The following is a 25,779-nucleotide window of genomic DNA, read 5'->3' as shown; positions in this document are numbered from 1 at the left end:
ACCTGATCCCTGAGTGATGCAAGAGGGTTCCTCTCTGCGCAAGGATTTCCCATCTCCCAGGACGCCAGCCCTTTGCCCTCGGAGGCCCTTCCCCCTCCTCGCATGGCCCCCGGAGACCCTCACCTGGCTGGAGCCACCTTGCTGGACAGCTGCAGCTGAACAGCTCGGGGGGCACTGAAGACTGCCTGGTGGAGGAGGACTGTCATGTCGCAGCCCCGGCTGCGTCTCCGGGTGTCCTGGCTGGTGTCGGCCTCCAGCAGAAGCAGCTCCTGGCCAGACATGTGAACAGACAGGGAGCCACTGAGGCCGTGGTCTCTGTAGCGTCGGGTAGCCGCCTGCACCTGAAGGGAGGCAGGAGAGGGCTTAGAAGTGGAGGGAGGACTGGAAGGGTCTGTGGGAGCCTGCTAGGTGGGAGGGCCCCTCCTCCAGGAAGCCTTCCTGAGCCTCACCAGCTCTAAGAACCACCAAGCACAGCAGACAGCAAGCACACAGGAAGAGGGGAGGTGGAGGGAGCGGTGGCAGACTGCCTTCCCTGACCCCAGCTCCTGGCCCAGGGGCACAGTCTTACCCTGTCCTTCCCAGCATGTGTGCAATGGGGATTACCATCTTACAGCTAGGGAGACTGAGGCCCGAGGAGGGTCACATATTTAATATGGGCCTGCCTGGGCTCTAAAACTCATGCTTGTGCTGGAAGGGAGGAGCTGGGTGGGAACAGAAGACCCCTGGGCCACTCCATTACAGGAAAGGATGCCCCAACAGTGCCCCTCCCCCGGGGGGGACCCAGAAGACCCATGAAAGTTCTGGAGCTCAAAGGGGAGGGTGCCCAGGGCACAAGCAAGAGCTATACTGGGGGTCAGGCTCCCAGGGGCGGGGATGGGAGCAGGGAGCCCTGCTCCACCACCAGCTCTGCAGGACCTGAAGCCCCTTTCCTCATCCAGGCCTCAGTTTACCCATCTCCAAGGCAGAAGTTGCTCCTGCCCTAGGATGTATACTGTAGTCACATGGGAAACTTTTAAAAGCATGCCTGGTCCCTCCAAAGAGGAGCTGATAAACTAAACTGTCCGTCCACACAAGGGAGTATCAATTAGTGATGAAAAGAAATGAGCTCTCAGGCCACAAAAAGACATGAAGAATCCTTACATGCATCTTACTAAGTGAAAGCAGCCAGTCTGAAAAGGCTACACACTGGATGAGCCCAGCTCTGCGGCCTTCTGGAAAAAGGTAGAACGAGAGACGAAGGTGGTTCGGTGGTAGCTGGGGCGGGGTTGGGGGGGGAGAGAGAAGGGATCCACAGGTGGGACATGGGGGATTTTTAGGGCAGTGAAACCCTTCTGTGTAGTAAAGACGGGTACATGACATCCTGCATTTGGCAAAACCCACCCAACTACAGACCCCGAAGAGTGAACCTGGATGTAAACTAGACACTTTGGCTGATAATAACGTGTTAGTATCTCTCCAATTGGAGCGTAGTACACTAACGCAAGAGGTTTGTAAGACGGAACACGGTGTGTGGGGGGTGGGGCGCTGTATGGCAACTCTCCATACTTTCTGTGCCACTTTTCTGGAAACCTCGAAGTGTTCTGAAAAATAAAGCTTTATTAATTTTTTTTAAGAAGTTCGCCTCAGGGGGGCGCCTGCGTGACTCAGTGGGTTAAGCCTCTGCCTTCGACTCAGGTCATGATCTCAGGGTCCTGGGATCGAGCCCCACATCAGGCTCTCTGCTCAGCTCTGCCTGCCTCTCTGCCTGCTTGTGATCTCTGTCAAATAAATAAAAATCTTTTTAAAAAAATCAAGATTAAAAAAAAAAGAAGTTGTTCGTGGGGCACCTGGGTGGCTCAGTGGGTTAAGGCCTCTGCCTTCAGCTTGGGTTGTGATCTCAGGGTCCTGGGATTGAGCCCCACGTCGGGCTCTCTGCTCGGTGGGGAGTCTGCTTCCCTTCCTCTCTCTCTCTGCCTGCCTCTCTGCCTACTTGTGAACTCTGTCTGTCAAACAAATAAAATAAAAATCTTTAAAAAAAAAAAAAAAAGAAGTTTGCCTCAGACTCCCTGACCAATCAACACAGCATCTCCAGGCTGGGGTCCAGGCAGGTTCTAAAACCCCCCATGGGGAAGTCCAACGTGGCTTGGGCTGAGAACTTTTACGAGGCACCCGTGTTTTCCTCTGACTGGCCTCTCTGTGGACCTGAAGACTCCCACAGACCATGCATTCTCGACAGGGGCAGTATCACCCCCAAATGCAAAACCTTGTTTGTTGGGGGTAGATTTAAATTAAAAAAAAAAAAAACAACTTATGTGCAAATCACAGATGTGCATATAGCACGCAAAAATACGGGATGTCGGGCGCCTGGGTGGCTCAGTGGGTTAGGCCTCTGCCTTCAGCTCAGGTCATGATCTCAGGGTCCTGGGATCGAGCCCCGCATCGGGCTCTCTGCTCGGCAGGGAGCCTGCTTCCTCCTCTCTCTCTCTGCCTGCCTCTCTGCCTACTTGTGATCTCGCTCTGTCAAATAAATAAATAAAATATATTTTTTTAAAAGACGGGATGCCTGTGCAATTAAAATATCACAAAGGGGGTTTATGGGACGCGCTGGCTGGATCGTGCGAGCACACCCTGAAGGACCCTGTTGGTCACTGTCTTGAGAATGTAGGGATCCCGGGCTCCCGCTATATTCCCATCGAGCAGCATACACAGAAAAAAACATGTTCTGCATTCCAGGTCACGGGCTCTGGCAGTGGCCCGCTTAGAGCATCTCCTTTGTAACAAAGAACATCCACATGGCGGGCCTTGAGCTCCTTGGAGCACTGGTCATGCAAGGAGGGAGAGGCTACAAACGGTTGCTATGCTATCCAAGCTTGCTGTGCAGAGATCCCAGCCGCGGATGTTGGGTCCAGTCCTCTGCTCCCGGACTCCCCGTATGTAAGTTCCCCCGCTAAACCTCTCTCTTGGTTGCTGTACCCAGGCCATTTCTTCGGTCTCACTGGGCCATCCCCCAGCCTTGGCTTAGAGCCTGCCAGGGATCAGCGGCATAACTGGGGAGCTAGCTAGGAAGCTGGAGAAAACCCTATGAGTTCTGAGGTGCTGGAAAGGGGAAAAGGGAAATCCGTGGGGGGAAATGCCAAGTTGGCCAGTGACCTCTGTGTGGGGTGGAGCGGCCCACGGGTCAGACGCTTGTGGACCACCGCATGAGAACAGGGACGGAAATGCCAGCAAGTCTAATGGACGTTGGAGAAACTGTGTGCTGTGGCAGGGAAGGGAAGGGAAGGCAGGATAATAAGTTAGAGACCTCCACGCACCGTTGTGCAAAGCCAGGAGGTCACAGGATGCCACGGATTAAGATCCGGGCCCTGGACTACTAGGTATTTATCCAAAGGATACAAAAATACTAATTCAAAGGGAAACACACACACCCCGATGTTTACAGCAACATTATCTACAAGAGCCAACTATGGAAAAAACCCAAATGTCCATCAGCTGATGAATGGATCAAGAAGATGTGGTGTGGATACACAACAGAATATGTCTCCGCCATAAAAAACGAGCGGAATCTTGTCATTTGCAATGACATGGATGGAGCTAGAAAGGATTATGCCGAACAAAACAAGTCAATCAGGGAAAGGCAAACACCATATGCTTTCACTCATATGTGGAATTTAAGAAACAAAACACATGAACATAGGGAGGATATAAAGAGAGACGAACCAAAAAAAAGACTCTTAACTCTACAGAATACACTGATGGTCACCAGAAGGGAGGTGGGGGGTGGGGGGTGGGGGAAACAGGTGATGGGGATTAAGGGGTGCACTTGTGATGAGCCATGGGTGCTGTATGGAAGTGTTGAATCCCTATGTTGTGCTCCTGAAACTAATGTTACACTGTTTTTTTTTTTTTTAAGATTTTATTTATTTATTTATCTGACAGAGAGATCACCAGTAGGCAGAGAGGCAGGCAGAGAGAGAGAGAGAGAGAGAGAGGGAAGCAGGCTCCCTGCTGAGCAGAGAGCCCAATGCGGGGCTCAATTCCAGGACCCTGAGATCATGACCTGAGCCGAAGGCAGAGGCTTAACCCACTGAGCCACCCAGGCACCCTTATTACATTGTATTTTAACTGAAATTTACATGCAGTCTTGGAAAAGAAAAAAAAAATCCAGGCACTTGTAATAAAATCCAGTAGGACACTAAGATGTAGAATCTCTAAAAAGTGACTGATCTATCTAGGGAAAACTGACAAGGAAACAGCAAAATTCCCCATGTTTTCTAACCGCCACTACAAAGAGAGAGTTTATACGGCAATTATCCTCCTAACTCTTAGAAGAAAAACTAAAATCCTTTCTCTGTCCCTTGAAGATTTAAATCTTGTCCTATCTTTATAATATGTACACCCCAGAAAATAACCAAACATCAACACAGAGACTGAAGAAAAAAGAGGAGGGAAGAAACTCTTTAAAATACAGATTGCTGGGAATAAGGAAAGCCACTCGGTACGTAGGAAAGGCAGGAGATGCCTGAGAAAGCTTTCAGAATGAGAATACATTTTGGTTAAGGAGAAAAAAAGTAAATTTGTCCCGAAATGAGACTGGCTGTTTAGAGAGAGGGAAGCTTAGGACAAAATCTAAATGAAAAAAGAAAGCTGTAGAAGGTTCGCGAAGGGGAATCTTAGGAAAGAATTTAATGCCTGGTCAGGACTAAGATTGGAATAAGTTTGTAAAGTACATTGGTGTAAGATTAGAATTTGATTTGTCCCTCTGTTAAAAAGACAAAAGGTTTCTTGGTCTGCTCTTGATTTAAAAAAAAGAAAGGTCAACAAGTTTATTTATTTATTTATTTATTTATTTTTTTAGTCTGCCCAGAAAAACAAAGTTTCTACGTTTTGCCTTTACTGGGCTGATAAGAAACTCTCATGAGATTTTTAACCACGGCCATTTTTTTGAGCCTTTGGCTGTCGGCAGAGTTACTGTTCTACTCTGACACTTTAACAAAATGCGTTCCTGCAAAAGTGCTCGTCTCCCCGGAAATTCATGGAAAGGACTTTGACGGGTACGAGTTTCTGGGGAGGAAGATCAATTTGCCTTCATGTAGGAGGGACTGGGGATGAACCTTTCCAGGGGTCCCCCAGGGCCACCTGTGTACTGCCACACTATGTCATGGGACCGTAGCCCGCAACCTCTCCCTGCTCTCCCATCCCCGTATCAGTGAGACGGGCACCTAGCATTGGTGATATTAACATTAGCACCCGAAGTCTTGCCTCGGTTGCAGGAAACCTTGCAGGCTTGGCCGGGGCTCCTGTGAGGGAGAGGATGGGCAGGGAACCCACAGACACGCCAGGGCCCTGGCTTATCAGTCAAGCACTCAGGTGTTATCTTTGATTGGAGAAGACAAAGTTGTTCCCGTGGCGACCACTAAAAGACACAGGCATACCATGCCTCACCACCCCAAAGTAGCTGCAGACCTTTCTAAGACTGTTAGGGTACCAGCGTCCGTTCAGCCTTCACCTGGCCTCATTGCTTCAGCCTCTTTTAGACTGGTTAAAAAGAGAGAGAGAGAGAGAGCGCCCAAAGTGAAGCATGTGACCAAGCCAAGGTGGCTGGTGGACAGACCCCAGCCTTGGGCGTTCTGGGACAGGGACAGCCATGCAAGTTCAAGGATACATTCCAAAAGCCCATGTCAGGCAGTGCACAGACCGTGCCTACTTGCAACAATGCTGTACCTTGACAAATAGCCCCTACCGGGGAGAAGCACTCCACCCACGGCCCGGTGACTCAGGTCATCCTAAAGGACAGCCATTCACGGGGGCAGCGGTGCCCCTGCAGGGGCCATCCTCTGTGCCGGAAGGAGACGGACCAATCCCTGAGCACGTGTGGTACCCTGATGAGTCAGCAGGGGGCAGCCCCACAGTCATCCCGCCCTACACGGGGAGTGTCTGCATAGACTCCAGCACTGGACCGAGCTTTGAGCATGGATGCTACGGTTCCGTGAGCCTGATCCCAGTGTTCCTTTTGTTTTGTTTTGTTTTTAATGATTTTGTGGGGTTTTTTTTTTATGATTTCATTTATTTATTTGAAAGAGAGTGAGAGAGAGAACACGGGTGGGGCAAGGGGCCGAGGGAGAGGGAGAAGCAGGTGCACCCCAGAGCAGGGAGCCCAACGTGGGACTCGATCCCATGACCCCAGGATCATGACCAGGGCAGAAGGCACCCACTCACCCTGAGCCACCCAGGAGCCCCTTCAGTGATTTTAAGTAATCTCTATAGCCAACGTGGGGCTCGAACTTACAACTCCAAGATCAAGAGTCACGTGCTCTACTGACTGAGCCAGCCATGCACCCCACGATACCACTGTTCTGTGCACAGACAGCTGACAGCTGGACGGCCTATGGAGGACTGACCCCTAGGAGGACCTCCTGCTCCTGCAGGAGGCACAGGATGGGATGGGGGCAGGGTGCCTGCTCTGGGGCAATGACCTACGGAAGGACATACTCCAGCGCCTGAGAGGGATGAACATCACCGCCTTCCACGTGGGGGCACACACAGCACACGCCCCAGCTGGAAACCAACAGGCTAATGGGTTGGCCTGTGTCTGCCTCCTTACAAAGACGTTGTGCCCGTCTGCCAACAATGCCCAACCTATGCCGGGAATGACCGTGGCCTTGGCCAAGACACGCCGGACAGGGAGCAAGGGGGCAGACTGACGGCATGGGTCCCTTGTGTCTCTCTGGTGGCTGCCGTTCTGCCCGGAGGTGTGTGGACACTGATGAAGGACTGATGAAGGACCCCCTGCAAGGCTGCCCCAGTAAGCGGGCACCCCAGTGAGGCCACCGTCAGGGGCCTGGAACAGCTGTGCACATCACGCAGGGTGTCCGCTGACACGGACAGCCACCAAGGCCCCCAGCGGCATTTCCACGTACCATACCAGCCCACTGCAGCTGGACCGATGGACCAATGCAGTGCACGGATACAATGTTGCAACAGCGGTGATGACAAACCCATTCCCTGGCCCTGCGGACATGCCTCCTCTCAACAGCTGTACGGACATGAATGCCCACGTACGTTCCAGTCGTCCCAGTGCCGCTACACTCGTCACCCTTAGAATACAAGCAGACCCAGCATGCAGGAAGGCTGTTCTCTGCTGCAGGGAGGGACGCAAGGTCACCTTTAATGTCCCTGACACAAGATCTACCTACGGGGGGACATATAAAGAAATGACCCCCGAAATGCCCGGTAAGTCCACCATGGTGTGGGGTTTGGGTCCCATGGGGAAAAGGGACAGGAGAGGACCTATCCACCACCCCATTCCTCTACCCCATTTCGCCAAAAACAACAGAGGGACACAACCCGGGCCTCGTATAAACAGGGACGCTATCATAATCGCCTTAGGAGGGATCATTAGACATAGGTTCGCCCCACTGCGTAACAGAGTGGGGACAACCCGGTGTCGGTAAACACAACCGCAGCCGGGGGTGCAGCTTCATCTCCCGCGTTCTGTTACGCAATCGTGACTTGCCTTCCCTGGTGCCCACTCCGAGGCATACTTCTCCGCTTCGATTCCGCGTGGGAAGCTGTTTGCTGACTGGGCTAACCTTGGCTCCCACCCACAATCAGACCGCCTGCTGGGCGCCTCGTGAACTCCCATTATCAGCAACCCCGGCCTGCCCCAGCGAATCCAAATGGCCAATCTCAGCCCTTGAAACGCCTCTACCCTTAACATAACCCCTCCTCGCCCATCTCTGGACTGACCCGTGTTCCCGGGCTGGGCGGGCTCCCCTCCCGGGAAGACAGAAAGAGGTAAGTTTTCCAACTGATAAGGCAGCAGATAAATCAAGACTCTTCCAGTAAGATATGCTATTTGGGAAGGCCTGGTATGGTCCTCGGTGCCATTTATAGATGTAGCAGAGAGGTACAAGGGGACCCCGAATCCTATAGGTTGTAATGTCAGGTAGACAGCCACACAACGATGCAATCATCCCATACTTGTTACCGCTGGTGTCTGGCTGGAGAGACAGCATGCACCCAATCCCACAGGTGCAATCCAATCCCACAAGGTCCCTCACCTTGGGCCTGGCTACAGGCATGTGGCACCCTCTGGCCCTGCTTCCCCTATAACTGGGCTGAATGCTACACGCGGGAGCCCCCCCTACCTGCTGGGCCATATACTCATTTATAGGATGAGAGTGGCAGACGCACGGCGGGCCAGGCACGCCTGCCGCCTCTCATTCCGCCTGGAAGGCAGTCCCCCTCCTTCCCTGGGAGAGTTCCCAAATAAGACAGGAACTTCCTGCGACACGGAACGGCTCGTGACATGTAAGCCACAGCACAAGGGGGGACATGAGCTCTTCCTAAGACAGAATGCTGCCTGTAGACATCTGAGTATTCCCACAACATTCCCTAAGCCAGCCATAAAGACAGAACAAAGCTGCTGAAATCCCTACTGACCCTTTCAGCAATTGCTTAAATCGCTTGTCTTCTTCCCAGCCGAAGTTTCTGAGCCATCTGTGTTCTCCTAGGACCTGGACGCTGTGGCTTACACTCTTGCTGCAGAATTTGGTGGCAGGGCATCTCCGCGTAGCTAGCCCAGGAGATACCATGGAAGAGAGGCGTGGCAAGAACCTATGGGCCACCCGGGGTGTATCAGGGGTGGGGGGGAGCGTGTGGTCCAGGCCAGGCCACTGGCTCGTGCAAACCCACCCCAGGACACCGCTGCCAATCCACGTCTTGACAATGTACGGATGCTGTGCTTCCTCTATATTCCCATCAAGCAGGATATATAGAAAAAAACATGTTCAGGGTTCAAGGTCTGGGGCTCCAGGGAAGGCCAACCGGGTGCACCTCCTTGGATAATGAAGAATGCCCGGATAACAGGCCTTGATCCCCTTGGAGCGCTGGCCGGGCCGGGAGGGGAAGGGCTATGCATCGTCGCTAAGCTGGCTGAAAGGCTATCAGAGCCGCCTGCAGACGGGGTGCACCAGCGGATGCTCTGCGGGGGGCTTCCAGAGTGGGGGAGAGGCTGACCACGCTGAGCTCCGCAGCCTGGCTTCACCTCAGATCTGGGATGCCAGGGGCTTGAGGTGTGCCAGGATTTTATGGACCCCCTCCCCCCATGAAAGCAAAAAAGCGGGCAACAAGACAATGTGCCTGTGGGAACTGGAAGACACATCCTGATGTCCGAGCTGTTGACCCATGAAAACAGGTGCCTCTGAGAAGGACCAGTTCCCATCATCGAAAACTCCTCTGGGGCTCCTTTAGAGTTCCCAAAGCCTCCAGCACAGCGCTGAGCACACAGCAGGCATTTAAACATTGCTGTCAAGTTCTGGACCTCATCACAGGTGGAACTTCCCGCCTATACCTCCATCCGCAGCCTGGTTCCTGTGTACACAGCCCATGCGGCTAAGCAAGCAACATGTGGGGTCTCCTAAGCACCCAGCCCTGGGGCAACAGAGCCCAGGCCTCCCGCCTGGCCCCCTTTCTCTGCCCTTTATTTCCTTGTAGAGTAAAACCTTTCATCGTTTCCACCCCACACCGCGCAAACATACTCCCGAGTCCAAAAAGGTTCGGAAGGCTTCTCCCAATACAGGACAGGGTTGAGAGGACGGGTCTACCTCTCTCCATTTTCAAGGGTGAAACGTGATCCTTCTACCCCCACCCCCCGACCCCAGGGAGCTCAAACTCCTTCTGGCCTGGACAATCACTTCCAAATGATGGATTTGGAAACCTCCCTGCCATCTGTTCTCGATTCTTGGACTGGCTGTCTGGCTAAGCTCAACATCCTGGAGCGGCCTCCCCCACCCCACACCCAGGCCGCCATCCTCCCTCCCTTCTTCCCGTCTCCCCGCAAGCTGGCTGCTCCGCTCGGAGACAACACTTGGCCGGCGATTCGAGGTCATCCCGGAGGGACCACGTCTGTACCTGTAAGTCTGGAGGAAACGTTGGTCTGTGGGGATGTCTGAGCTGGAAGAGGAATGCCAAGTGGGAGTCAGATCCGTTCAGCTGGACCGAGACCTGTTGAACAGGGGAGGTGGAGGAAGAGGGTCAGAGGGAGCAGAGGAGGGAGACGCAGAACTCCGGAAGGTAGCTGGCTGGGTACCCGAAGAGGGACAGGTCATCCCAGAATTTGCCCACAACCCAAGCCGAGAGCAGAAGCCAGAAACGACCTTCTGTGACGCTTCTTAGCCCCAATCTCACTCAGGCTGCGTTACTTGGAAGTAGGAGAAGTGAGGCTCCAGGCATGGGGCTGGGATGATAACTCTGGGACCTCGGCCACCCTACGTCCCCTGCCACGTTGCCTGCTCATGCCTCCCATGTCCACGGCTGCATTCTATCTGACCCTGACCGTGAACCAGGCACTGGACTATAGCTTTGTATCTGTCACCTCATTTAATCCGCACCCCTGCTCTCACAGGCTGGTATCACTATCCGCACTTCACAGCTGGGGGGAAAAAACCCATATTCAGAGAGGTTGAGTCATTTACCCAAGGTCACACAGCAAACAGCAGTGGAGCTAAGATTTGAACTTGAAACCTCCCTGGAGATGGAGACAGAAACTGTCACCCGTGCATCCCCAGTACACACTGCAGAGCCTGGCATGTGGCAGAGACACAGTCTGTGTCGCATGAAGGACCAAACAAATACACCGATGGCACCTTCTATACAAAGTCACCAAGCTGCACTTTTTTCCCCTCCTGGACACACAGCTGAAACTACATTTCCCAGCCTCCCTTGCAGGTGAGTAGGGTCATGTGATGAGTTCTGGGCAATGGAATGTGAGCAGGAGTGGCCTGTCCCCCCCTACCACCCCCTTAAGGAACTGGCCCATGAAAACCTCCTGAGTAATTCTCACTGTTTTTTGTCCCCCTGTGCCAGCAGCGGCAGGGACACAGAGCTGCACTGCACTGGGACATGACTGGGCTAACAGGTTTTTATTACAACAGCCAGGGCAACCCGATTCATCCCACCCCCTCTTCAGCCACCGCACACGGGGACCCCTGCTCTCTGACAGGAACATCACTCCTCCCTCAGCGAGGAGGCGGAGCTGAGCCATCTGACCTCTGATGTGACGTTGTGGTTGATGGTGGCCCTTGTGTCCAGGCTGCCGTCAAATGCTCCCCGGGGACCCCGTCTGAAGATGATGTCCCCATCCAAACGCAGGGCCTGGGGGAGCCTCAGCTGGAAAGAAACAGCACCATTTGCTCTCTCCAACAGCTGAGGTCCACTCAGAGGCTGCAAATCAGTGTTCGCCCAACCCGGGGACAGGTACCTGGGAGGCGTGAGCTGCATCCAGCACCAGGCTGTGCCACATTTCCCCACGCTGAGATCGGTCACGGTGCAGACCCTTTAAGTGCAGTACGACCTTCTGGTTGACTTTCAAAGTGGCCTCGACCTCCCTGTTCTGAGCCTGGGTGAACAAGAAACCGTGGCAGAGAGAGGACTTCCCATCTCCAAGTACCTGCAGAAGCCCCCCTTAGAATCCAGCAGGTAGAAGAAAATGGCCCCACGATGGACGGGTTAAAGCTGTCTACACCATCCGCACACAGGGCAGCAGCAAGGGACAGGTGCATAGGGGCCTTTCAGACAGGGATGCTCAAGGTCAGTGCCCGCAGGTAGGGTTAGCCCCGTGGGCTTGAGGGAGCAAATCTGAGGACCCACGTCTCATTCCAAGGGAGTGCCCTGGTATTAGTCTCTTTGGTTCACCGCGGTGTCCCTCATACTTAACACAGGTCCTGGCGCACAGCAGGTGTTCGATTAACACCTGGAAGGGTGCAGAATCACATGGGATCGCCTGCAACCCCAAAGCCAAAGTCAGGCTGAAGTGAAAGAAAGTTGAATTCATAGTGCAGCGGGCAGGATAATACCCCCCCTCCCAAAGTTACCCACATCTCGATCCCCAGAACCTATAAATATGTTACCTTATATGGCAAAAGGGACTTTGCAGTTACAGATCTTTAGATGGGAAGATTATCATGGATCAGCGGTGGGCCCAAGGTAATGGTAAGCGTTCTGATAGGGAGGCAGAAGGGAGTAGGTGAGGGGCAGAGAGAGAGAGAGGAGAAAATGCTAAAATGCTACTCTTACTGGCTTTGAAGACGGAGAAAGGGACCATGACCCAAGAGACGTGGGTGGCTTTTAGTAGCTAGAAAAGGCAAGGAAATGGGTTCTCTCCTGGAGCCTCTCAAAGGAATGTAACTTGGCCAATGCCTGATTTTAGCCAAGTGAAACCCATTTTGGATTTCGGATCTCCAGACAGGTAAAGGTGAGCTTGCGTTGTTTCAAGCCACCAAGTTCATGGTACAGAGGTACAGCGGCCGCAAGACACTAACACGCGCGGTTCGTCACGTGTTCACACTCAGCAACTTTGCAGCCTCTGCCACATGCCGAGCCCACGGAAGCAGGGGGGACGCCAGCTGTGCCCATCTGTGCCGACGGGGACATTCAAAGTGTCTTGCCACCGAATTTCACTGTCGGGGTGTCACTTTGGAAGAATCCATGGCTTGATTTTAGAAACAATATGGCAGAGGAATAAATAAAAGCCCAAGAAGAGAAAAATAAATGTGTGTCGTCGAACAAAGACAGGGTTTTTGAAAGCACGGAGAGCCCAATCCAGCTGCGCTCAGGGTCCCCGTCGACTCGGTTCTCGCCCCCTGTTGGCGGGTGGGATTTTAGGCCCCGTGCTTCCGACCTTCTGATTTCTTTTTAATTAGAAGCAGAAATCTGGGTTTGGCCCCCAAATCTTCTGCTTTTTAAATGGGGATGATGGTTTGAAAAATGTGAAGTACAAACCAGGCCAAACAAAACACATCTGCAGGCTAGACCTGGCCCGTGGCGTCAGACTCTGCGATCTCCGGTTTGGAGGGGGGAGAAAAAAAACACTCAACACCATGGGGAGGCATTTCTGCAGGTGTGTTGGGTTGTCATTCTGTCCTTTGTCTCCTCTCAGGAGCTCCAAGGACTCTGGCTACCAAGCCTCTGGCGGCCTCCACAGCCCTGTTTAACTGGTGCGGCAAGAAGGGACCCTAGGAGGAGGTTTCTGGGCTCGACAGTGGTCCCCCCTCATCCTTCAGCAGCCCTCTGCATCTCCCATGAGGGAGGATCCACCACGAACTTCTTCATCCAGGGCCTGGCACACAGTAGGTGCTCAATCAATGCCTGCTGGAGAATGAGGTTAATTTCCAGGCCTTCTACTCCTCCGAGGATCAGGAAGGAGTCTGGGCCGAGTGGACGCGTGTCGAGTACCTGAAGCAGATTATTACCTTATGTCTCGGTCCCCACAACTACAGCCCGAGAGATGTAACCGTACTGCCGTCTCCGTTTTACTGTCCAGGAAACGGGGGCCCAGAGACGTGGACTCATTCACCACGGGCACATGGGCAAAAATGAATTTCACTCCTGGGATGACTAATGCCAACACCCTCTAAGTCCGGGGTCCGAGAGCCGCGGCCGGGGAGCCAAGCTGAACTCGTGTTTGTAAATGAAGCTGCCTTTGTCATTTCGGGCTGATCTCACAAAACTCCCATAGACTGGGCGGTGGAAACACCAAAATTTATTCCTCCCAGTTTTGGAGGCTGGAAGTCCGAGACCACGGCGCCAACAGGGTTGGATTCCGGAGAAGGCCCTCTTCCTGGCTGGCAAGTGGCTCCCTCCTTTCTGTGCCCTCACAAGGTGGCCACAAAGCTCACCGTCAGGGGGAGGGGGGCTCCACCCTCATGACCTAACCACCTCTCGGAGACCCCGCCTCCCCGTGCCTTCACATTCGGGTTTCAGCATACAAATCTGGGAGAGGGGGGCACACGAGCAGTTAGCCCAAAGCAAAAGTCTGATCGGAACACAGTCGTGTCCATTCCCTTGTGTGTTTTCTAGAATGTGTCTGTGCTACGAAGGCGCGGGTGGGTTTGGTTCCCGAGCACCCCGATACAGCGAGTCTGGCAACGAGCGAGGCAGATGAAATTCTTGCTTTCCCAGGGCATGCCACAGTTTGGTTTACACTGTCGTCAATTAAACGTGTACTAGCCACACAACTAAAGAAACAACGTACGTATCTTCATCTGAAGAATCCTCATTGCAAAAAAACGCTAACCATCATCTGAGCTTTCAGCCAGCTGTGATCACAGATCACCGTAATCAACAGGATAATAACGATAAAGGGAAATATTGCCGGAGTCACCAAAATGTGACCCAGAGACACAAAGTGAGCAAACGCTGTTTGGAAAAACGGCACCAACGGCCTTGCCAGACACAGGGTGGCCCCAGGCTTTCAAGTTTTATTTTTAAAAAGGCAACATCTGCAAAGCGTCACCTAATAAAAGGCCGTCGTGTGAGTATGCAGACACGGTCCCAATCACGGATCTTAGGGACTAGCAGGGGGAACAGTGATTGGTTAAAGAATCATGTCAAAATAGGACTGAGATGTGTGAAAAGTGCTAGAAACAGAAGTATGGGGTGTGCAGGACCAGAGGATGGGAGGTGGTCTGGGGCCAGAAAAAGCTTCCTGGAAGATAGGATGTGTGAGCCAGATCCTCAGCAACGCGTACAAGGGAAGGAGGCAAAGCTGAGGGAGTGACAGCTCCAGGCACAGAACACGCAAGGGTCCTGGGGCAGGAAAGAGCCGGTTGAGGAACCGGAAGGAGGCTGAGTGAAAAGAGGCAGCAAAAGGGAGAGAGTGGTCTCAGGTGGTCTGGAGGCTGAGCGAGACCAGAGAAGCAGGGCTGGGGTCTTCCTATAGAGACAAGGAGTAGAATAATTCTGACATACTGGAAAACCCCCTCTGGCCGTCAGGTAGGCAGGAACAGCGGGGGCAGGGTGGAACAGAAAACCCAAGCCGGAGAGCGTGCTGCTTGTCTAGTTCAGAGGAGAAGGCAGTTTGGATCGGGGACCACTGGGGTGCCCGGTCCCCGGGGTCTGCTCACTTACGGCGTGCTGGCTCCAAGCCACGGCGCACCCCTCCACGTTCCTGGGGATGGCCTTGCCGTCGTACGGGTGAGTCAGGCCTGCACAGACCTGGAAGAAAGTCCACACGTGCACACACATACAGAGACGGGTCGGCGACAGATGGGGGCCACCCCCTGCTCCCAGGCCCCTCCCCAGCTGCGCTGAGAGCCCACTCACGTAGGGGTGTCCGGCCTGGTAGCCCAGGACTATGGTCTGCAGGGTCTCCTCTTGGCTGTTCAGGACGAGCCTGGTTTCCAAGGAGGCTCGTTGGTGATGCCCATCTGCTGTGAAGGTCTTCTGCAGGAGGAGACTCTGCGGGATGGGCAGAGGCAAGGCGTGCCTGGCATGGAGAGGGGAGAGTGGGCCGAAGCCGTTAACGTGACTGGCAGGGTCAGGGCCCAACAGGGTGCCAGGAGCTCAGAGCAGGCCTGTCACGGAGAGGAGAACGTCAGGACACACATCAGCCCTGCGTCTCGCCAACTCACACTCATTTACCGTTTTGCCACGCCCTTGCGACAACCAGGTGACCTGGGCACAGCAGGGGTCCTCATCACCCTCGGGCAGCAGAGACCCAAGGACAGCCCCTGGGGTCTGTTACCTTGGGCAGCAGAGGATGCGAGTGACTTCCTTGTGCCTCAGTTTTCCCATCTGTGAAATGTGGGTTCAAATACAAGCCCCCCCCTTCCCAACAATGGTTGGAATCACTGAGATAATGTCTGTGCGGTGAATGCAAGCTCCCTGAGGGCAGGAGCTCTGTCCTTTTTATTCCCTGTTTTCCTAGAAAAGTGCACCCTGGCACATAGGAGGTGCTCAGCAAATCGGAGCGAAATGAACAGAGGAATGAGGTCTCTGCAGATGACGGCTGCTGTCACTTTGTGGTTACTGCTGTTTTGACAGAAGACGACTACGGTCAGGCAGCTGGTCTGGTCACAGGCTGGGGGCGAGGTTAGGTCTGCTGATCTCACCCCCTCCCCACCCCCTTACACTCCCCCGACCACAGAAACAACCTGTTCAACCAGCCGCACCTCCAGGAACTGGAAAGATCACCCCAGGAACTGGGGTGAGGACAGACTTCCGCTCCCAGGTCTCTAAGCATCCTAACGGAAGGGGGCCAGGGATGCAGGGACTTTCGAGGAGGGCAGGCAGCTAGTCTCTGAGCTCTGGGCTCAGCCTGGGCCCTGTGGGCCAGCGTGGGCCTCCCAGGTAGCATCACTCACCCTGTCCCCTGGGACCCAGAATCAGAGGACTGGCAGATGCTGCACATAAGGGGAAGGGGCCCCACGGACCTGAGGAGGAAGGTCCCCTGCTTCTGGTACAAGCTCCTGTCGTGCGTCCCCTCCTTCAGGTTGCCCTCCAACTCCAGGCCCCGAGGCTGGCCCCCGGAGCTGGTCACCAGAGCCGTCAGCGACACGTGGGTCTTCCGGGGCTGCAACAAAGGACCAGGCTGGTGGAGAGGATAGCCCAGCGGGGACTGAGCTCCTTACACATGGTGCCCAGGGGTTCAAGGAGCAGCTCCCACTGCCCGCCCCTCATCCCGGGAGTGACGACCTGAGAAGCAGCTGCTGAACGGGACCGTAGTCTCGCCCTAGAGCAGACCCCGAGACCACATGGGTGCACGGCCATGCCTGGACCTCCCCAGGCGCACAGCGGGAAAGGGTCTCGGGCTTCTGGCTCCATGAGGCAGAGCTCTGCTCCAAGGTCTGCGCTAATATGGCTGGGGTCCGATTTACAGATAAAGAAACTGAGCTCAGGAAGGCCCAGAGTGATAGGCCAAGCACGAAGCGCTTTCCCATCCCAGGTGAAGGATTTGAGGGTCTCCCAACAGCAGAGCCCGCCTGGACCCACCTGCTCCGTGTGCCTGTAGGCAGCTGTTAGGTTCATCTCCTGCACGGGGCCCTTTAACCAGCAGTGAAGTATCTTAAGGTCCTGGCTGTTCTCCGCGTGGATCTCGCTCTGCACCGCGGCAGTCCACGCTGACTCTATTTCACTCCGGCTGCGGAAGAGGCTCTGGGCCACGGTGGTCACCATGGACACCTACAGCAAGCCAGGGGAAGGTAACCAAAGCCTTTGCACGCCTTATGCCCTCCCCTGGGATGCCCTTTCTCCTCATTCCCACTTGGTGAACTCCTACTCGTCCTTCAAAACCCCATCGATACCACCTCTGTGAGGCCTTTCCTAAGGAGTCCAGGAAGAATGGGGTGTTCCCTACGGTGTCTTGAGGAAAAAGGACACGCTTCCCTCCATCTCTTAGCCCTGAGCCAAGAGAGAATCTGAAGTATCAGTTATTAGAGAAGATAACTCCCTTCCCCCTCTCTCCTCTTTGGCTCAGAAAGGAGTATGATCTCAGTGGGCCACTATTATTAGCAGGCAGGGTCTCTGTGTCCTGAGGGACATGCACCGGTGGGTGGCCTTCTCTCCCTGCATCATCGCTGCGGTCTTCAGAGCCCTGGGAAGAGCTCAGGGAGTTAGAGCACTACAGCCCTGCATGGGGCCAGGCACCCCAGCCTACCGCCCCGCACAAGCCCCATCAGGAATAGCACGGTGCCTGTACCCCGGAGGCTACTATCCCCTGTTCACATGGCTCAGGGCCTCCCAAGTGAAAGTGATGGGGTCATAACGGGGTTTAGACTGAACACCTGGCCACATTCTAGAACTCCACAGCACCTTGTCCCATGGGCCCCAGACCTTGGGTTCCCCCCAGAACCTACAGGCCCCCCACTGCCAGCTTCCCATTTCAGTGGAAGTTCCCTCCTTCCACCCAGCTGTTTGCGCTAAAACCTTGGGGTCATTTAGGTCCTGTCTTGCGCTCCCTCCCCACTGCCCAATCACCACCAAAGCTGTCAGCAAATCTCTCGGTTCCCCCTGAAAACTAGTTCTGGAATCTAGACACATGCTTCCATCTCTACTGCCCTCCCCCCACCCCGGGACGGGCCAGCGTGAGGCCCCTGGGTGGGGGATTTGCCAGAGCTGGCTGGCTGAGCCCACCCTGATACCACTCAGCCCTGCCTCAGAGGGGACTCTGCTGTCCCCAGGTGGACCCACAGAGCTGCCTCTTTCTGGGTCCAAGTCAGGCCCAGACCTCCTGCTGTGTCCACTCGTCATCCCAGCATGGGGAGAGGCTATGCGCCAGGCCTCCCTGGGTGACCCTTGGGGCATCTTTCATGGGCGGATTTTCTTCCAAACTGTTATGCTTCAGAGAACCAACAGGTGCAAAGAAGCACAACCAATTAATTACACCCAGCATTTGCTGTGAAACTGACCTACGACCTTGAAGTTTTCATTCTGGTTTTCGGCAAAGGCCTCCTATCTACTGGTTTCCGAGTTCCCCTTCAACCTGCTTTCGTATTTTAATCTATCAGCTGCTAAGCAAGAATATGGGAAACTGAGATAGGGGGCGGGGCGGGGCGGTCCACTCTCCCAAATTCACTTGGCAACTAATTCTGAGGACTGTCAACCCTGGGTCATCCAAACTGCCCACATCTGTGGCCTGGTATCAGGCCTGGGTGTCTTTCTCCCTCTGCATACAAGAAGTTCTAAATGGCAAGGAGTCCCCAGGCGGGGAGGGGAGCAGGGGGCATGGCCGAGCATGCGCACCCGAAGGTAAGTGGTAGCCCGGGTGTAGATGTGGATCCTGCCCTCCATGCCGAGGCCCTGGTTCCTGTAGTCCACGTTCATCACCAGGTTCTTAAGGGTCCAGGCCTTGCCCAGCGTCAGCTCCAGGACAGCCTGGAACGTGGGTCGGTGCGGCCAGTACAGCCTGTGAGCCACAGAGACTGTCAGCCATGGACTGTCCAGGTTCAAGGCTCCTGCAAGAGGTAGAGAGAAGCGGGTACAACCAGTAGGAAAAGAGCTACTGGCAGGTACCAAGAGGCCCCCGTAGCCTCATCACAGCCACTGTGGGCATGTGTCAGAACTGATGATGACGAGGATGGGACCGGAGGGGACTTTACAGAATGCTGGTCATGTTCTGAATCTTGATGGGGGCGACACAGGTGTGTGCACCTGTCAAACCTCATTCAATGGTACCCTGGAGTCGTATGCATTCCACCCTAGTTAAGGGGTGAATGCACAGAGGTCTACAGCTTAGTTTGAACTGTGCCAACAAATAAGATGGATGGATAAGTGGATAGACACTTGGGAGTACCATGTTAGCAGCGGAATCTGGGCTGACCGCATGTTGGCATTACCGATATGATCCACTGCACTTTTCTGGTTTGACCATTTTTTTTTCTTTTTCTTTTCTTTTATTTATTTATTTGACAGAGGGAGAAATCACAAGTAGGCAGAAAGGCAGGCAGAGAGAGAGGGGGAAGCAGGCTCCCTGCTGAGCAGAGAGCCCGATGCAGGGCTCGATCCCAGGACCCTGAGATCGTGACCTGAGCCGAAGGCAGAGGCTCAACCCACTGAGCCATCCAGGTGCCCTTGGCTTGACAATTTTTCATAGGGACATGTTGGACAAAAGACATGCACAGAGAAGTTGGAGAGGGGGCACAGGTATGTGGTAATGAAGAAAGTGGCATTTAATTTCCAAGTTGTGACCTCTTTGAGCCTCTGCTGCTATTATCTGCAAATGGGTACAGGAAGACTGCTCACTGGGTACTGGGACAGAGGAAGCACTCATTAAGAAGAGCAAATACTGGGGCGCCTGGGTGGCTCAGTCAGTTAAGGATCTGCCTTCAGCTCAGGTCATGATCTCAGGGTCCCGAGATCAAGCCCCACATTGGGCTCCTTGCTCAGTGGAGGGTCTGCTTCTCCCTCTTCCTCTCCCTCTGCTTCCTCCCCCACTGCTCATGCACCGTCTCTCCCTCTCAAATAAATAAATAACATTTTTTTTAAAAGAGTAAATACCATCACCAACATCATCATCAAAAAGGTGACAATCAACATAACCTTTTGCCCTTCCAGGATTCACTAAAAGCAGGTCTCGTATTTTGTCATAAATACCCCAATCCCTTTAAGGACTAATTCACCCAATATTGCTTGGGACACTTGGGATGAGCAGTGAACAAGCAGGCACGGCTGCTGCCTTCATACAACTTGTAGCCCAGAGGTGTCAGATGGCAGGAAGTACAGATCTTGAACAAATAAACATATAAGGAGACCTAGGTAAAAAACGCTGAGTGCCAGCAAGGAGGCTGCTTCTCCCTCTCTCTCCCTCTGCCTGCCTCTCTGCCTACTTGTGATCTCTGTCAAATAAATAAATACAGTCTTTAAAAAAAATGCTGAGTGCCATAAAGGCAAATAAAGGGGGGGTTTGATAAGGATCGGGCCAGGTCAGCCAAGGTTCTCATGAGGAAGTGACAATCGAGCAGGGACCTTAATGAAAAGCAGTGGGAGTCTGTCAAAGGGAAGGGTGACCTCCCACCTGCTGGAGATGGGAGATTTACGGTCTGGGGAAACTGAGGCAGGGAGGCCCGGAGGTAGGCAGACCAGATACAAGGAGACCAGGGGGTGAGTTGCCCAGCTGAGGACAGGGAGATGCTGAATAGAGTGGCCCAGGGCCCTGCCCTGCTGTATCCCTCCCATAGGGCATGCTCTGCGGAAGAAGGGAATGAAAAAGAAAAGTCCACGGATACAGACCGCAGGGCTCCCTTCTCGACTGCTCAACAGAGAACCCCACCAAAGTGCTCCCCCAAACACATGCAGAGCTTCTTGCAAATAAGGGCTGAGTGGCCAGTCTTTAAACACAGCACACACCTAAGTCTTGCCCGACACTTGAAAGCCGCTAATAGGAACTCAGCGAAAAAAAAGTTAAGAGAAACTCGGGGAGAACAAATTCAAAGTCCCCCAGGTCTGTAACGTATTCTCTCGAGAAGTAAGAGGAGTTGTGTTCTCGGAGCAGGACACTGTAAGAAAAGGACTCTCGGGAACCAAGACGAGCTCTTGGAGATACAAGAGAGTCACAGTTAAAATGTAGTAGAAGCGGGGGCAGATGGAGTTGAGGAAATACGTCCTCAAAACAGAACAACAACAACAAAAAGATAAGGAGATAGAACAAGAGAGAGAAAAGAAAGACAATCAGAGGCTCGGTTTCTGAGGACCAACATCTGTCCAACCGGAATTCCAGAATCCAGAAAGACGGAGACTATCCAAGAGATGGTACAAGCCAATGACCCAGGCCCACATGACGTTTCCAAGTTGAGAGGGTCTAAGCGAAGCACCCAGTACAATGGATGAAAGTTGACATACACCAGGGCACATGATAAAAAGATCTGAAGACGCTCGGAATACAAAGAAGTTCCTAAAAGCTTCCAGACAGTGAGAAAGTAGACACGTACAAAAGGATCATGGACCAGAAATAGGATCTTAACGATCTGAAATGACACCGGAGCGATGTCCTCAAAATCCCAAGGGGAAATCTAAAATTCTCTACTCGGCCAAATTACCCGGGTAGAACGAAGAAGACAGTTAAAACATTCAGGGTGATATTCCACTATGGGTTAAATTGTGTCTCTCAAAAATATACAAAATGCCAACCATCCCCCCCCCCCAGTATACCCCAGAATGTGACCTTATTTGGTAAGTAGTTACGATGAGGTCATTCTAGAGTAAACTGGGTCCTAAAACCAGTAGGATGGTGTCCTTATAAGAAGAGGGAAATCAGGGGCGCCTGGGTGGCTCAGTGGGTTAAAGCCTTTGCCTTCAGCTCAGATCATGATCCCAGAGTCCTGGGATCGAGCCCCGCATCGGGCTCTCTGCTCAGTGGGGAGCCTGCTTCCTCCTCTCTCTCTGCCTGCTTCTCTGCCTACTTGTGATCTCTGTCAAATAAGTAAATAAAATCTTAAAAAAAAAAAAGAAGAAGAGGGAAATCTAAACACAGACACACACACACACATACTGGGAGAAAGCCATGTGACAACAGAGATGGAGATGAGAGCCATGTCATTATAAGCCAAGGAACTCCAAGTAGCAACGGCCTCCATCAGGAGCTAGGAAAAAAGCAGGGAAGAATTCTACCCAGGTAACAGAGGGGGCACGGCCCTGACAACACCTTGAACTCAGAATTCTAGTCTCTAGAATTGCTGAGAGGAGACATTCCTGTTCTTTTAAGCCACTCAGTTTGTGGTCCTTTGGTAAGGCAGCCCTAGGAAACTAACACACTTCCCTCCGGGAAGCTGCTAGAAGATGTGCTCCATCAAAACAAAAGGGTAAACCAAGAAAGAAGATGTCATGAGTGCAAGGAACAGGACAGTGACCCAGGGAAGTGGAAGGGATTCCCAGGATGATGGGGAAGGGACGACCCAGAACCAAAGCTATGCAACCGGTCTACATCGGAACCGAAAGACAGAGGATCCAGGAAGAAGGTCTCCAAGAAAGATACAAGAACTAATTGAAGCTGATACATAATCTGATGTGTCTGACCACCTGGAAAAAGTTTTGTACTTACACTAAAACTTCGGGGAATAACTATAAAGAGAAAACTAGAAAATTAGTCAAATGGGGAAAAGACAATTATAACTCCAGGAAAAACACAAAGTTAGAATCTTAGTATACCATGTATCTCAGCTATGAAGGACATTTATACAGTCACAATTAAGTAACATTGACTATTCACTGACCAACTCTCTTAGGGGGATGAAGGGAAATAATTATGCGAAAAAGGCTGGTTTAAGAGTTAAATTCTCATCCTCTCTGGTTAGAAATATATCCAGAATGCCTAAAGAAGAACAATCAAGAAATAACAATATAATTACAGTATTTTAAGAGCCAAAGGGTTTAACAAAAAAGAGCTAACAGTTTACAGTGGTTGCTATTTTAGGCAAAACTTGGGATAGGAAGACATGAAACAGGAGATTACTGTATTTGTTATACGCTAGCTTTAAAAGAAACTTTTAAAGAATATTTCAGGTATGTACATGAGTACAGAACATAACATGATGAACCCCTACATAATACTCACCCCCTTCAACAACTACCAACTCGTAGTTTCTACTTTACTTTTCAAACTACATATTACTGCAAGAAAAATAAAATTAATTCAAGGATAAACTATGGCAAATCCATTTTTTTTTTTTTTTAAGTGAGAGAGTATTCCGGGGAGAAGAGACAGCAATTGCAAAGGCCCTGTGGTATGTTTGGAGGAATGGGAAAGAAGCCAGTGGGGCTGCAGATAGCAGGCAACAGGTAAAGTGGGGTAAGAGAAGACTAGAAAATCAGGCAAAGGGTTGGAGCGCAGAGCTCCGTCAACGAGGCTAAGCTGTCAGAATAGAACTGTAAGTGTCACGAGACATATGGAAGGTCTGAGTCTTGACGGCCAGACCAACGCAAAGGAAAGGTTATTCCAGGTAATGGGCAGAGCCTGAGCAAAAGCCTGGGGACCACAAATCTTAACTGCTAGCCCAAGAGTCTCCCCTAGATGACACTCACCTTCCCACTCCCACAGGGTAGCGCGAGACGTGTCCTTCCACTGCAAACCTGCCACGAAGGGCAGCCGCCCGTTGTACTGCACCTTCAGGTGTGTACTGCTCTCCACGTGTGGCTGGCGAAGGCTTGAGTGATACAGCTGCATTCGGTAATTCACCTGCCTGTCAGGCACCTGTAGCACAAACTGGAGGACAGCCATGCTCGAGATGTTCATCAGATCAGTCAGCTCCCAACCTAGAACATTCCACCGGCTCACCACGACAGCCAGGGGTTGGGCTGGGTTCCCCGGGTATCAGGAGCTGCCCAGCCCACTCCCAGAGAAGCCCTGTACCCAACCGCAGTTGCTCCCTGTGGTCCCTGGAAACCACAAATCTACTTTCTGTTTTTCTGTGGATTTGCCCATTCTGGACATTTCATATAATTGGCATCACGTAACACGTGGCCTTTTGTGTCTGGTGCCTTTCACTTACCATGATGATTTCAAGATTCACACGGGAATATATTCTAGTGTGTATCAGCACTTTTTTCCTTTTTACTGCTGAACAATATTCTATGTATGGATAAGCTGTATTTTATTTATCCATTCATTTTTTTTAAAGGTTTTATTTATTTACTTGACAGAGATCACAAGTAGGCAGAGAGGCAGGCAGAGAGAGGGGAGGAAGCAGGCTCCCTGCTGAGCAGAGAGCCCGATGCGGGGCTTGATCTCAGGACCCTGGGATCACGACCTGAGCCGAAGGCAGAGGCTTAACCCACTGAGCCACCCAGGAGCCCCCATCCATTTATTGTTGAGAAGCCTTTGTTCCTCCTTTTTGCCTCTTACAAATAATACTCTATAAATAATCCATACAGATTGGTGTGAACATAGGTTTTGAATTCTCTCGAGGACCTAGGAGTAGAACAGTTATGTCATATGGTTAACTCTGTTCTTAACATTTTTAAAGATACACCAAACTGTTTCTCCATATTGTCCTACCATTTTATGATCTTAACCAGTATACAGGAGTTCTCACATCTCCATGTTCTCACCAACACTCCCTGTCATTTTCGTTTTTAGCCTTGCTTGTGGGTTTGTACTAGTATCTTACTGTGATTTTGATTTCCCTAATCATGGTGAGCATCTTTTTATATGCTTATTGGCGGTGTGTCTACCCTTTGTAAAGAGATACCTATCCTTCTTTTTTTTTTCCCCCAAATCCTTTTTCTTGTTGAGTTGTATGAGTTGTCTTTATATTTGGCGGGGGGCGGGGGGAGAATCCCTTATCCATCATTAACTTGTAGATGTTTTCTTCCATTCTGTGGGTCACTTCTCTTTTGTGATGAAGTCTTTGGAAGCACAAACTTTTTGACTTTTGATGAAGCCCAGTGTATCCATTTTTGTTGTTGATTAATATACTTTTAGTGTCATAGCTCAGGGAACCTTGCCTACTCTGAGATTGTAAAGATTCACTTTTAAGTTTTCTTCCAAGAGTTTTACGGTTCTTCAGTTTAGGTCTCTACAACCTGGTTTGCATTAGTTTTTATATACGGTATCAGGGAAGGATCCAACTTCATTCTTTCGTACATGGAAATCCGGTGGTACCAGCGCTCGTTGGAGAAAGACTATTCTTTCCCCTGTTCGATGGTCTTGGCAGCCCTGTCCAAAATCAACTAACTGTAAATACAAGGGTTTATTTCAGGAGTCCCAATTGTACTTCACTGGTCTCTAGGTCTATCCTTATGCCACTACCATACTGTCTTAATTATCAGAGCTTTGTAGTCAATTTTGAAATTGGAAAGAATGAGTTCTCCAATTCTGTTCTTCTTTTTCAAGGTGGTTTGAGCTATTCTGTGTCTCTTGGGATTCCATATGGATTTTAGGATCAGCTTGTCAATTTCAGCAAAAAGAAATCATGTTGTTTTGATAGCGATAGATAGGGACTAGCAAAACTGTAGGTGAATTTGGGAAATGCTGCCATCTTAACATTCGTTTTACGATCTAAGAACCTGGGATGCCTTCCCATTTATTTCAGTTTGCCTTAATTTCTTTCAACAATGTCTTGTGGTTTTCAGAGTATTAAGGTTACATTCTTTTGTTACACTTAGGCTGAAGTGTTTATCCTTTCTTGACACTATTGCAAATGGAATTCTTCTCTTAATTTCATTTTCACAGTTTTCGTTGCTAGTGTAGAGAGAGACATCTGACTTTTGTGTATTTATCTTGTCTGCTACAATTTTGAGAAACTCGTTTATCAGCTGTAATATATCTTTTTGTGGATTCATCAGGGCCTTCCACATATAAGGTCATCTATAAGCAGAAATAGATCTACTAATTCCTTTCCGATCTGGATGCATTGTATTTCTTTTTCTTGCCTAACTGCCCTAGCTAAAACCTCCAGGACAATGTTGACTTGAGGTGGGGAGAGCAGATGTTCTTCTTCCTGATCTTAGAGGAAAAGCATTTTGCCTTTCACCATGAAGTATGACACTGGCCATAGTTTTTTCATAGTTGGTCTTTATCAGTGGGAGGAC

At 51.6% G+C, this 25,779-nt stretch overlaps 1 protein-coding gene across 1 annotated transcript in view; it reads right to left on the bottom strand.

Moving 5' to 3' along the window:
* The window catches only part of LOC308359643 (uncharacterized protein), a gene marked incomplete at both ends in the record, with an annotated part of 123,851 nt that overhangs the window by 48,062 nt on the left and 50,010 nt on the right, over positions 1-25,779 (bottom strand). Inside the window, 10 exons of the mRNA XM_080830851.1 lie at positions 124-341; positions 9,892-9,984; positions 11,029-11,148; positions 11,240-11,377; positions 14,887-14,973; positions 15,082-15,244; positions 16,191-16,330; positions 16,750-16,938; positions 18,499-18,710; positions 23,272-23,452. Coding sequence (XP_080686977.1) covers positions 124-341; positions 9,892-9,984; positions 11,029-11,148; positions 11,240-11,377; positions 14,887-14,973; positions 15,082-15,244; positions 16,191-16,330; positions 16,750-16,938; positions 18,499-18,710; positions 23,272-23,452 — 1,541 coding nt within the window. The remainder of the gene's footprint in view (positions 1-123; positions 342-9,891; positions 9,985-11,028; positions 11,149-11,239; positions 11,378-14,886; positions 14,974-15,081; positions 15,245-16,190; positions 16,331-16,749; positions 16,939-18,498; positions 18,711-23,271; positions 23,453-25,779) is intronic.

Source organism: Martes martes (assembly GCF_963455335.1).
Source record: "Martes martes genome assembly, chromosome: 18".
NCBI classification, from domain to species: domain Eukaryota; kingdom Metazoa; phylum Chordata; class Mammalia; order Carnivora; family Mustelidae; genus Martes; species Martes martes.
This window is presented reverse-complemented; position numbering and strand designations above follow the sequence as displayed.